Source organism: Homarus americanus, unplaced genomic scaffold, assembly GCF_018991925.1.
Source record: "Homarus americanus isolate GMGI-L3 unplaced genomic scaffold, GMGI_Hamer_2.0 scaffold25827, whole genome shotgun sequence".
Classification (NCBI taxonomy): Eukaryota; Metazoa; Arthropoda; class Malacostraca; order Decapoda; family Nephropidae; genus Homarus; species Homarus americanus.
In genome coordinates this window covers 1,985,151-1,998,151 of record NW_024738300.1, presented here as the reverse complement: position 1 = coordinate 1,998,151, position 13,001 = coordinate 1,985,151, and the positions used below count along the sequence as shown (strand labels likewise).

The 13,001-nt window shown below is 43.2% G+C and overlaps 1 protein-coding gene across 1 annotated transcript in view; it reads right to left on the bottom strand.

Moving 5' to 3' along the window:
• The window catches only part of LOC121873787, a 29,526-nt gene extending 18,315 nt beyond the window's left edge, over positions 1-11,211 (bottom strand). Inside the window, exon 1 of the mRNA XM_042377490.1 lies at positions 11,042-11,211. Within this exon, the coding sequence (XP_042233424.1) occupies positions 11,042-11,161 (120 nt within the window). The 5' untranslated portion in view covers positions 11,162-11,211. The remainder of the gene's footprint in view (positions 1-11,041) is intronic.
• Between the last annotated feature and the right edge of the window lie 1,790 nt (positions 11,212-13,001).

Genomic DNA, 13,001 nt, shown 5'->3' with positions numbered 1-13,001 from the left:
AAATTCTGACAAGTTGTTCCCTGCCATGGTGAAGGAGGAACACTACTCCTGCTGCAATGATGAACCAGGAGAAGTATTTGTGGCATTTCACTCCAGAGAGAAGATGACATCAGGAAACCAGCTGAGATGAGTGGCAGATAACATTGTGAACTGGCTCAGAGAACATGGAGCCAGACCCTGCAGGCCATTGGAGGACCTTTGCTGAGCACAGAGTTGTGGGGGGGGTCATGCAGTGGATAGAGCGGAAGGGAGGAAGCTGGTCTGGTTGTTTGTGACCTCCCACACCAACGAGTTGCCCACTCCAGACATCTGATCCAGGAGCTGGATGGCAAAGACTCTTTCCAAACAGCAGATGGTCTGCGGTCCTCTTGGCAAGATGCTGGACTCTGCCACTGAGTTAGAAATAAATCCGAGCTTTGAAAAAATCACAGTTGGCCCTCCACTCGTTGAGCTTGCACATACTGTCATTGACGACCTGAGTACTGACCATTTTATGGTTACATGATTTGCAGTGCCATCAAAACTGGGGTCATGCCTGATAGACTTGCTTACCTGCAGATAGGTCCAGTCTCACATTCTAGGTGGCTCACAACGGCTCTCAGGTTCTGCAGAATTTGGGTCGCTCGTCATAAACTGAAAGGGAACCAGCTTCACAACCTGAGACTTATTGTCCAATTCATCGTGAGTGTCTGCTTGCCAAATTGGTTCAACACCAAGGTTAAGTCATCGTTCTCCGAAGGTCCGAGGCATGTTCTCTTCCAGCTTGAGCTCCTGAGGAGTCAGCCAAGGAAGGTTGTTCAGATTGTGGAGCAGACTGTGAGGAGATCTTCCTGGTATGCTCATCCCGAGGCAGTTCTGCAGACAATGCTCTGCCGTAAGGATGAGGAGGAGAGAAGAGTGGCAGTCAAAAAGATCTTGGATATGAGACTTATGAGAGGATCTGGGCATGACGAATCAGTTGGTGACGATTCCTTCAGGGTCAGGAAGACTCCTGAAGTCAATCAGGTGCCAAGACCCTCACTGATCTCATAGATCTGGATAACATCCAGGCTGGCAGTGAGCCCCCTCTTACCTGCAGCCTCACCAATGTTCAAATCAGAGCTTTCCTGGACAACCCATGCATGTCCCTGCTGCCTGGCCCTCGCACACCCAGAGTATAGAGCGTTGTGTGTACAGTAAGTGAGCGAGGCCAGCAGTCGTGTGTACAACCAGGGAGAGGGAGGAAGGCTACATCCGAGCTCAGGTGGTCAGCTGGGGAGGTGATGAGTAGAAACAGAAACAAGAAAAGACATGTTCTCTATGGTGTGCAGCAACACGGTCGTAGTAGTGGAAACCGGTTTTGTATTTGATGATTTTGTTTTTTCTAAGGAATATTAAATTTAATAAATGTGTCAAGATCATTCGTTTCACTATTCTGGATCATTTTCATCCTAATAAATTAACCTGATACTACATTTACTTTTGCTTTAAATAAGCTATTTAGTGGTGTTGGTAAAAGGGTGGGAATACTGAATTTTCATAAGATTTCAAGTTAAAATTTACCTAGCAAAAAATGAAAACTTTTCAAATCTGAAGATATCACATGATTCTGCACATAGAACTACATCATTAATACCATGGGCCGCTTTCAAACTAAAAAAAAATTCGCCTCCGTATGACACACCCTATTCACACAGTGAGGTTCCAGGTACCCAATGATAACTGCCCGTGAGACTCAACAACACCAGCTACAGGTATGTGTTAATCCGTCCACGATAGGGAGGCCTGGGACCACACCGCACTCACTTGAGTGAGTGAGGTCCCAGGACACCAGACGACGTGGTGTCCACATGATGCTACGACACCACGTAGTGAATAAATTGCTACAGCGCCTCTTAGCCCATACTGAGCAGTCCCATTTACACCCAACCCTTATTGCTAATATATCCATCCAACCGATGTTTGAGCTATCCAGCAGATTATTCGAGTTAATGATGATATTTGGAGCTTGTTCCACTCATCCATCATTTCCATTCCAAACCAATGTTTACCTATTTCTCGCCTAAATCTAAATTTGTCTAATTTAAAACCATTGTTGACAGTTCGATCCTGGTTGGATGGTTTCAGTACCTTTGTAATGTCCCTTTGTTCAGCCCTGACTTCCATTTATACACCTTTATCATGTCGCCCTCGCTCTGTCTCGAAGGAGTGCAAATAAAGATGCATTCTTACCCTGTACTCTGTCTTTCTAATGCCCGATTAGCCTTGTCATTCTCTTATGAATTCTCCAAGGATTCTATATCCATTCTGTAATACGGTGACTAGAATTGAACTGCGTAATCCAAGTGACGTCTCACAAGCGCAAGATATAGTTTTAGGATGAACCTCGCTAGTCTTGTAACTAAAACTCCTTTGTATGAACCCAAGTACTTTATTAGCCATGTTTCGAGCAAATACACATTGTTGACCTGGCTTAAGATTCATACTTATTATTACGCCTAAACCTTTCTTGAGTCGGATATCTCAATAACATCGTTGTTCATCTGGTATCTGGTTTCCCTGTTTACATATCCTGTACTGAGTACTTTCATTTGTCCACATTGAATTTCAGCTGCCATTTTTTAGACCATTCGAAAAATTAGTTTAGATCTTCCTGTAGTTTTTGGAGTCATTGTCAGATTTAATTACACGCCCTATTTTAGTGTCATCAGCAAATTTACTTATGTTGCTGTTTACGCTGATGTCTTTGTCGTTGCTCCAATCGAATTTAGTGCCGTTAATGCTTACTCGCTGTTTCCTGTCCTGTAACCACGCCCTAATCCATTTTAGAATATCTCCTTTAATGCCATGAGCCTCCACTTTTCTTATTAGTCTTTCGTGGGGGAATCTGTCTTTGGCTTTGCTAATGTCGAGATATACCACATCATAATTGTGCCCCTCGTCCACTGATTCGAAAACAGATGAAAAGAATATTAATAGATTAGTTAGACATGAACGCCTGCTTGTAAAGCCATGCTGGGAATCATTGATCAACTTGTGCTTCTCCAGATGATTTCTAATATAGTTTGAAATTTTTGCTTCCAGTAATTTGCCTACAATTGATGTTAGACTGATTGAACGGTAATTAGAGGATAGTGATCACTGATCTATCTCCCTTCTTGAAAATCGGCATTACATTCGCTATCCTCTATGTTTCTGGTACTACACCCTTTTTTAAGTACATGCTAAACAACTTTGCTAAGGGCATGCTAAGCTCTTCCTTACATTCCATTAATACTCTGAAAAATATCTCATCGGGACCTGGTGACTTATTAGGCTTTAGTTTGTCTATTTTGTTACGTCGTTACTAGTCACTATTAACTCGCTTAATTTATTTTCTTCACTATCTCTGTATAGAGTCGGTGCCTTGGTTTTATGTTTAATTTTCGGTGGTGCAAACTGTTGAAAAATATCTATTCCGATTATTGCTCATTTCTCCGTCGTTATCAGTTAACTCGCCGGTACCTGACTGTATTGGTCCAATACAGTGATTAATTTTTCACCATCGATTAATTCTATCCAAATTATTTCTGTATTCCGTTCTTTTATTTCCTTATTTATTTCACACTTCAGATTATCCCTGACATAAATTGCTTACCCTCCTTTTCTCATCTGCCTATCGGTATGGAATAATTTGTAACCTGCAATTTGGTATTCGACCAGAACTCACGTGATTATAGGTTTATCCATGTTTCGGTGAATGCTATTATATCCTTTTGTTTCTCATACTTCTACTGTTTGTGTAGCAGACATTTAAGAAAGTCGTGTTCTGAGTCCTCTCTCTGTCGAGTTTAGGTTTTAACTCCATGCCTAATTTAGTTTTGTCATAATTCTTAGCACTATTTTCCTGTAACCTTTCACTTTGTTTACCCGTTCCTACTGCACTATCCTCCACCCCCCATGCTCATATGATCTCCTAGCAGATTAAGGACTTCGACATATTTTGAACTGCCGTCTCGAGAGAACCAGCTAGGGTTGCCACCCCATCCCTAGACAGGTGCACCCCATCCCTATCATAAAGGTCCCTTCTGCGTAGAAGTTATCCCAGTTGTCAATGACTGGGACTGATATTGACTTGCATTATGTGTCAAGACGTCCGTTGACACCAACTGCCCTTGATAACCATTCATTTCCAACACTCCTTCTAGACAGGAACCTGATATATAGGATCCCTCCTTCGACCTAATATGTTCTATAGCTGCTTTGAACTTATTAAGATGGTCCTCACTCCTACACCGGCCAATATCATTGCCTCCTCACTGAGGCAGATAATGGGTTTGTTCCCATTACCAGACAAGATATTGTCCCTCCTGTCAACTATATCCCCCACCCCAGCTCCTGGCAAACAAACCCTCATCCTATTTTTATTTTACCACAAATATCTGTAATAGCCCCTGTCTTATAGGCAGAAGCATTATATAAATGGGTTAAATAAATTTGATTTATATACTCTATCACCCTCTGTAACTTTCCACTAGCTATGAGGTAACATGTTCAGAGCACGTGATAAGGTGTGCCCAAGGGAAGTCGTGTTACTTGTGCTGAGCTAAGGCATTAAGTAGCCGGTTTCTGGCCACCTGATGCAGGCAGTAGTTTGATATCCTTGACTAGAGGAAGATGTTATTGAGAGCCATCGAGGATGGTTCCGTCTTCCCTCGAGGGGGACGTCGGATATCGCTCTCCATCGATGGGTCCCTACCATTGTCACTCAACACCTCACACCAACCTGATATTTAGCAGAGCTATTAATATCAAAGGGCAGATTAAGTTATGGTAATATACACTTGGAACTGTATCTGAAATTGTTCCTCAATAAATGGATAACAGACAATTGGGTTTCGCTACTAAGACCCTATATAATATACATGTTCCAGCCTCATTAACCCAGACGAAATCAACGGTTAAAGGACCAGAACAGCTCTGTCCAGGTACGCGCCTGGGAATCGCCAACAGTTATGGTTTTCATACCTTCCCTGTCAGCCTTGTCCCTGTCTATGCTAACATCCAATTCGTCTATCAAAGGACTGAAAGAGTTGGTACACTTAGCTGTTGTTGTCGTATCCTTGGTGTGTTTTTTTACCACCAGTTTGACCGTCCCTCTCCTCACAACCTTCCATTCGCCTGAATTTTCGTCAGACACGGGCTTTCCTTGTCTAGTTTCTTCCTTCATCCTCGCTATCACTTCCTTTAATTTCAAGATTTCTTCGTTGGCCCTCAAGTTTTCTTCCTTGGCCCTCTCTAACTCGACCCTCTGAAGGGTTTCATGTGAGGCCCCTCATAACACCATCTGTGAGGTAATTACTACACCACGTGAGGCTCCTCATAACACCATCTGTGAGGGAATTACTACACCACGTGAGGCCCCTCATAACACCATCTGTGAGGGAGTTACTACACCACGGAGGCCCTCCACCATCTGGGGAATTACACCGAGGCCCAATACCATCTGTGGTATTACACTGAGGCCCCTCATAACACCATCTGTGAGGGAGTTACTACACCACGTGAGGCCCCTCATAACACCATCTGTGAGGGAATTACTACACCACGTCAAGCCCCTCATTACACCACCTGTGAGGGAACTACTACACCATGTGATGCCCTTCATACCACCATCTGTGAGGGAGTTACTACACAAAGTGTTTGCTGTTCAACACCGCAGCGCACAAGATCTACGTGACCTCCACTGTATACATTAATCTGTATGTTCACTGTATGTTCCTTTACCTATCTCTAATGAATGCTTTTGTTAAATCACCAATGTCAACGTGTGTAATAAGTCATTTATGTCCAATGTATAATTTCAACCTTCGGGCTTCATTACTTTTTCATTAAACCGTTTATTATTATTATTATTATTATTATTATTATTATTATTATTATTATTATTATTATTATTATTATTATTATTATTATTATTATTATTATTATTATTATTATTATTATTATTATTATTATTATTATTTACACACACGGTAGAGTCGTCCACAGATGTGGCACATGTGGAGGGCTACATCTAGTGTGGTAGGGGCAGCAGCAGCAGCCTCTTTCCGGTGCTGGCGCTTGTCTGCCTCGGTATGCAATCAGGCTAATTCAAGAGTATTGACTCCTCGTGTGGTGCTCCACCAAGCGTTTCGGTGTGGAGTGATCGTCTCCCAGATGAGGTTGTCCATTTGGCACTTATTCATGTTTGTCCTATGACTATCCTTATACTTTTTCCGTTGCCCATCAGCGTTACGTTTACCATTCGTTACGTGACTGTAAAGTAGCTGCTTTGGCAGTGTACTGTCGTCCATGCGGGTAACATGGCCATTCCAACGTAGTTGTTCATGGATAATGGTAGCCTCGATGCTCCTACATTTGATGTCACCTAGAATAGTGGCATTTGATCTCTTGTCTTCCAAGCGAACTCAGAGAATGGAACGTAGACTACGTTGGTGAGTGTTTTCAAGTGCCTTGAGGTGCCTCCTGTATGTGACCCATATTTTGCTGCCATATAGAAGGGTGGGAAAGACCACTGCTTGATACTCGCGCAACTTTGTATATATTTTCAGCTCCCTGCAGCTAAAGACTCGAGTGCAGAGTCTGCCAAAGGCTTAAGATGCACAGCTGACTCCGATGTTGAATTTCTTTATCGATGTCCGAGGTTGTGGACAAGTGGGAGCCTAGATAATGAAGGTGGGTAACATAAAAAGAGGGTAGTACCATTAAGCTGGATGGATGGTGGAGGTGTAGTTGAAAAATGGGTAGGCTGAAAGAGAATCTGAGTCTTACGTACATTGACCTCAAGGCCGAAGTGTGTATACACATCTGCGTAGGTGTTTAGGATCTCCTGTAGGTCGCGTGCAGAGCGAGCGACGAGGGTGAGGTCGCCTGCATACTGAAGTTCAGCAATGGAAATGCCGACATGCCTGGATTCGTCGTAAGTTGAAAAGTCCCTTCATATGGTACTGGATGTCCATCCCGCTGGCTAAAATAGCACTGGCACGAGTAAGGAAGGCAGCCAAGAAAATAGAAAAGAGAATTGGGTGCCATTGTACAAAATACTGCCGTTTATGCCATCGTGGAGCTGCCTTACAATGGCGATGAATTTTGGTGGGCCTGCTAAAATGGCTGAGGTCCGCTTTAGGACTTCCCTGATGACCGAGTCGAAGGCCTCAGTAAGGTTAGATGAAGGCCATGTACAGGTCACGACGCTGTTCTCTGCACTTTTCCTCAATCTGGCAGGCAGCAAAGATCATGGCAGTGGTGGCACATGATGGTCGACAGCCACATTGAGATTCTGGAAGAAATTTTTCCGCCCCAGGAAGAAGTCTGTTTAGGAGGAGTCAGGCGATAATCTTGCCAGCTACGAACAGCATTGAGATCCCGCGGTAGCTGCCACAGTCTGACCGGTCTCCCTTGTTCTTATAATTATTGACGATGGAGGCGTCTTTAAGAGCTTGGGGGATTTCCTCCTTTTCCCATAATTATATTCTCCAGGGGGTAGTGGAAACGGCTGGTAAGCAGAGGTCCTCCTGCTTTATACACCTCGGCTGGGATTCCATGGGGCCCTGTGGCATTGTTATTTTTCATCTGTTTGATGGCAGTAGCTACCTCATACAGAGTAGGTCAACTCTAGGTGCTGAGGGACCTGCTGTGTATTTAGGACATCCACATCGGTGCTTTGGTTGAGCAGCGAATGGTAGAGCTCTTTACAGCACGTAAGGATGCCTTTTTTGTCTTTAATGAGGGAGTTACCATCGATGAACGGAGAGAAGCTGCATCATGAGTGATTGGCTCAAAAAATGTTTTAGTGTAATTAAAAAATTCGTGCATCTTGTGTTGATGTGCAAGTTTTTGCGTTTCATATGTTTTATCTTTCATCCATTCGTTCTTTAAACTGCAAAGTTCGCGTTGGGCCGCCGCATTCTTCTTCTGGAGGTATCAGCAGTATCGACGAGTACGTTGATTTCCGGGCCATTTTCATCAGACCAGTGCTGGTGTATTTTTTTCGATCTGGGCGATGGTCTCTCTGCAGGTTTTTGTCGTGGCAGTGTCGAGAATACCCCATTCGGCGCTGGGATTTGGGTTGCTCGTTGTCGGGTTTTTTTTCAGCTCATGTTCGAGCTTCTCTCTGAAAGCATGTGCTGCAGCTGGATTCTCCAGACTCTTAGTGTTAAAACCTCTTCTGAAGATTTGTTGCCTTCGCCGTTTTGGGGTGACGTGAAGTGAGGGTTTGGCTCTTACAAGCCGTTGATCAGTGTCGCTGTGGTCTGAGCCACACATGAATCGGGTGATGAGGACATCTCGGCGATCTCTTTCTCTGACAATGATGTAGTTAATGAGATGCCAGTGTTTAGATGTGGGAGTTGCCACGAACCCTTGAAATTCTCGGCCTACCCAAACAAAATATTGGTGATAATGAGATCGTGTGCAGGACACTAGCTGAGGATTAGGCCGTTAGGATTACACTTGCCTATTCCTTTTCTCCCTATAATTCCTTGCTATATGTCCGCATCTCTTCCATCTCTGGCATTGTAGTCACCTAGGACTACAACCTTATCTTCTCCGGGGATAGAGGTTAGCACTCTAGCAAGGTCGGTGTAAAAGGCCTCCTTGATGTCATACTCTGCATAAAGTGAGTGATTCAGTGGAACTGAAGCGTCATGAGTCGGTCTCTCATCCCAACAGGCATTTCACTTAGCCATTGTAGGATGGATTGGCGCATTTCCACAAATGCAGTTTCTCTCCGCAGCAGGCTTACCCTTCCAGAAGAAGGTATAGCCAGACCCCCGATCTGTGAGTCGTCTCACGTCTGGGAGCCGAGTCTAACTAATGGCTGATATGTCGATGTTATACCTAGACAGCTCTTTTGCCACAATGGAGGTGTTTTTTTCAGGACGCTCATTTGTGTCAGTATCCAGAAGGGTCCTGACATTCCATGCAGCGGCCATAAGCAGTTGTATAATTTGTTTTTGCCTAAATATGTAATTATGATTGCGTTTTCGACCTTACTACGTGCGGTTACCCAGTCAGGCTTGTTCTTTAGGCAAGTTATGTTTAGGACACCTTTTCTAGCCCCTCCCCATGTAGGGTGAGCAGAGTGGCTCTTCGAAAGGGTTGCTCAGTCGCACAGACAGGACATGATTGCACTGCTGCCTAGATCCCAGTGCAAAAACGACCCTCTTATCTGTGCCGCCCATGGGCAAAGTTATGATTGGAGAATCCCGGCATTCATCTGTGTCTGTTCCGTCGCCATAGATCTTTTGTGGTTATTAAGGTTTTTATGATGATGAGAAGTATGGTGAGCTGGATGATGGCTGCGAGTGAGTTGATTTATGTGGTGAGGCAGAAGCGCAGGCTGCAACCACACATCTTGGCTCTCCATTTTCCTTATCCAGGTGGTCCAGCGGTTAGCGTTCCCCGGTCACAGTCATAGGCTTGTGGGCCGTGGGTTCGAATCCTGGCGGGTTGAGGTGTTGATTGTATGTAGAAGTCCACGTGCTTTATTGGGCTAATGAAATATATATGGATCCTCGTGTTTCGAGGCCGGATTTGGTAAAACGTTACTCTGACCACCTAAGTGATACGGGTGGTCCCCATTAGAGGTTCACGGTGCCATAAGCTCGTTGAACAGGCTTTGTGTGAAATATAACAAAGTCTAGGACTGCTTTTAGTATCCTGGTGGTCCAGCGGTTAGCGTTCCCCGGTCACAGTCATAGGCTTGTGGGCCGTGGGTTCGAATCCTGGCGGGTTGAGGTGTTGATTGTATGTAGAAGTCCGCGTGCTTTATTGGGCTAATGAAATATATATGGATCCTCGTGTTTCGAAGCCGGATTTGGTAAAACGTTACTCTGACCACCTAAGTGATACGGGTGGTCCCCATTAGAGGTTCACGGCGCCATAAGCTCGTTGAACAGGCTTTGTGTGAAATATAACAAAGTCTAGGACTGCTTTTAGTATCCTGGTGGTCCAGCGGTTAGCGTTCCCCGGTCACAGTCATAGGCTTGTGGGCCGTGGGTTCGAATCCTGGCGGGTTGAGGTGTTGATTGTATGTAGAAGTCCGCGTGCTTTATTGGGCTAATGAAATATATATGGATCCTCGTGTTTCGAAGCCGGATTTGGTAAAACGTTACTCTGACCACCTAAGTGATACGGGTGGTCCCCATTAGAGGTTCACGGCGCCATAAGCTCATTGAACAGGCTTTGTGTGTAATATAACAAAGTCTAGGACTGCTTTTAGTATCCTGGTGGTCCAGCAGTTAGCGTTCCCCGGTCACAGTCATAGGCTTGTGGGCCGTGGGTTCGAATCCTGGCGGGTTGATGTGTTGATTATATATATATATATATATATATATATATATATATATATATATATGTGTGAAAAAATCACACAGGAGAAGGGAAACAATGGAGCACCTTAGCTTTCGTCTTTATTCAAGATGTCCTGAATACCAAAACTGTAAAGAGACCACAACGCGTTGTGGTTGTTTGGAAAATAACCAGAGGTTAGATTTTGCTATAGGTTAGGTTAGGTTAGTTTGGATTTGGTTAGGTTAGTTTAGGATAAAATCCAAACGCAAAATTTCGCTTACTGATTATTTTGAAAACAACCACAACCGGATGTGGTCGTTTTTCTGTTCTGAGCCCACCATAATTATACACATTAATAAGTCTTTACATAACCTAACCCAACTAGTATATGGAATAATTTTGTTATCTTAATTGAAACTGTGCAAAATTTACCATATACGAACTAATTTTCAATCTGCTGTGGGATACTGGAGTTACTACCATTACCATGCATCAGGTATTTTCACTTGTAATTAAAAAAAAAAAAAATTATTTTGAGATATTAACAAAATTGGAAAGGTGTTTCAGTCATTCGGCGTCTACAGTAGATATACTGACAGTGATTTGAATATTTGTGTGACCTGCTCCTACAATTTTTATTTGACTTGAAAGAAAAACAAAATAACGTTAATTTTGACTTTATAATTCAAAAAGGAACCAATATTAATTACTGAGAACAATATCTTACCTCATCCCAGTTGGCAGATGGTAGGACGTGGATAGTAAAGTTGAGAATTTCTGATAAAGTCATGAGTTGGTTGTAGTCAATGCCGGAGTGCTTGGTGTTGTTGCCTTCACCAGAGGTCATCCAGTACGGGGCATACGGCAGGGCGGTCACGTTCACCCTCGCACCGTAGAAACTGGTGGACGCAAGTCATAACAGCCCGAATAGGTTTATTAGTTTAATTTTTCATTCTTTTTAAGTTAAGGAATGAGAAGTCAAGGATTAGTTTTTATTTTGTTTTGTTTTACCATGCAGAATGAGTTGCTATACTGTATTTGTGAATATATAAACCGCCCCCCCCTCCCACACACACACACACACACGCACACAAGTGGATTGAAGTGAGTAGCAGGAGTAGAAATAGGTGCCGTGGCTTAACAACGCATGCCTGATTGTTATAGAATTGCAATAACAGACCACCAGCATCACGACCAGAGCAACAAGACTCACACTGCCACAGCTCGAAACCAGAATGTCGGCAGGCCTTGCCCAGCAGAAAAGGAATAAGTAGGTTAGTAGAAGATTTGCTTGTTGACAGGTGAAGGTATCGCCTTTGAGCTTATGCCAAAGGTGGAACGGAGCTAGTTGGAGAGAAAGAGTTTTAAACCTTCGTTGCAAATACTCTGACATTTTAAGATTAGAGATTCCAAACTCTTCCTCTCCAACTAGCTCCGTTCCACCTTTGGCAAAAGGTCAAAGATTGAACCTTCACCTGTCACCAAGCAACTTTACTACTTAGTGGAGGAAGTCAGAGACTTGCAGTTTGTACCCTGGGAGCACCTTACCTCTCTGGACGCATTTTCGTTTCGGAGCCTGATTGGCTGTCATTCGTTGTGAAGATGCGTTCTGAGTAGCCCAGAACGTTAGATGAATAAAGTAAGTTAGAACATTAGAACATAAGAAAATAAGGAGCTTGCAATAGGTCGGTTGGCCTGTGCATGGCAGCTCCTGTCGAGAGTTACAACCATTCTCTATCGTCCATAAATCTATCTGACCTCCTTTTAAAACTTTCCAGCGTTCCAGCACTTACTACAAAGTTCCTAAGCTTGTTCCACCCATCTGCCACCCTATTTCTGAACCAGTTTCTTCCTATCTCCCTCCTAAACCTAAACTTATCCAACTTAAATCCGTTGCTACGAGTCCTATACTGCTCGGATATTATAAGAACTTTATCTATATTTCCTTTAATGATTTTTTTCACCCACTTAAATACTTCTATCATATCTCCCCTCACTCTTCGTCTTTCTAGGGAATGCAAGTTTAGTGTCTTTAATCTATTTTGATAGGGAGGGGATCTATTGTAAGTCACGGAATCATTTTCGTCATTCTTCGCTGCACCGACTCTTGCGAATTGATATCCATTGTATAATAAGGGCACCAGAACTGAACAACATAATCGAGGTGCGGCCTGTCTAGCGCAAGATATAATTGCAATATGACCTCCTCACTCTTAATACTTACACTTCTGGATATAAAACCTACTACTCTTTTTGCCTTATTTTGAACATTAACGCACTGTTTTCTAGACCGAAGATCCGGTCTTACGAGTACCCCGAAGTCTCTTTCACAAGTCATGTTCTCTAGGTTGAAGTTGTTAAGGCTGTATACACTGACAGTATTTATTCTTCCAATATTAAATACGTTGCACTTACTGGTGTTGAATTTAAATTGCTATTTCTGACCACTCCTGCAGTTTATTTATATCCTCCTGTAGTGCATTTGCATCCTGCCCTGAATTAATCTTCCGCCCTATTTTGGTGTCATCCGCAAACTTGCTTATGCCACTGCTGATCCCAGTGTCTAGAATTCTAGATCGTTTATGTAGATTATGAACAAGAGTGGGTAGCTCAATCATGCGCTTCCCATCATATATATATATATATATATATATATATATATATATATATATATATATATATATATA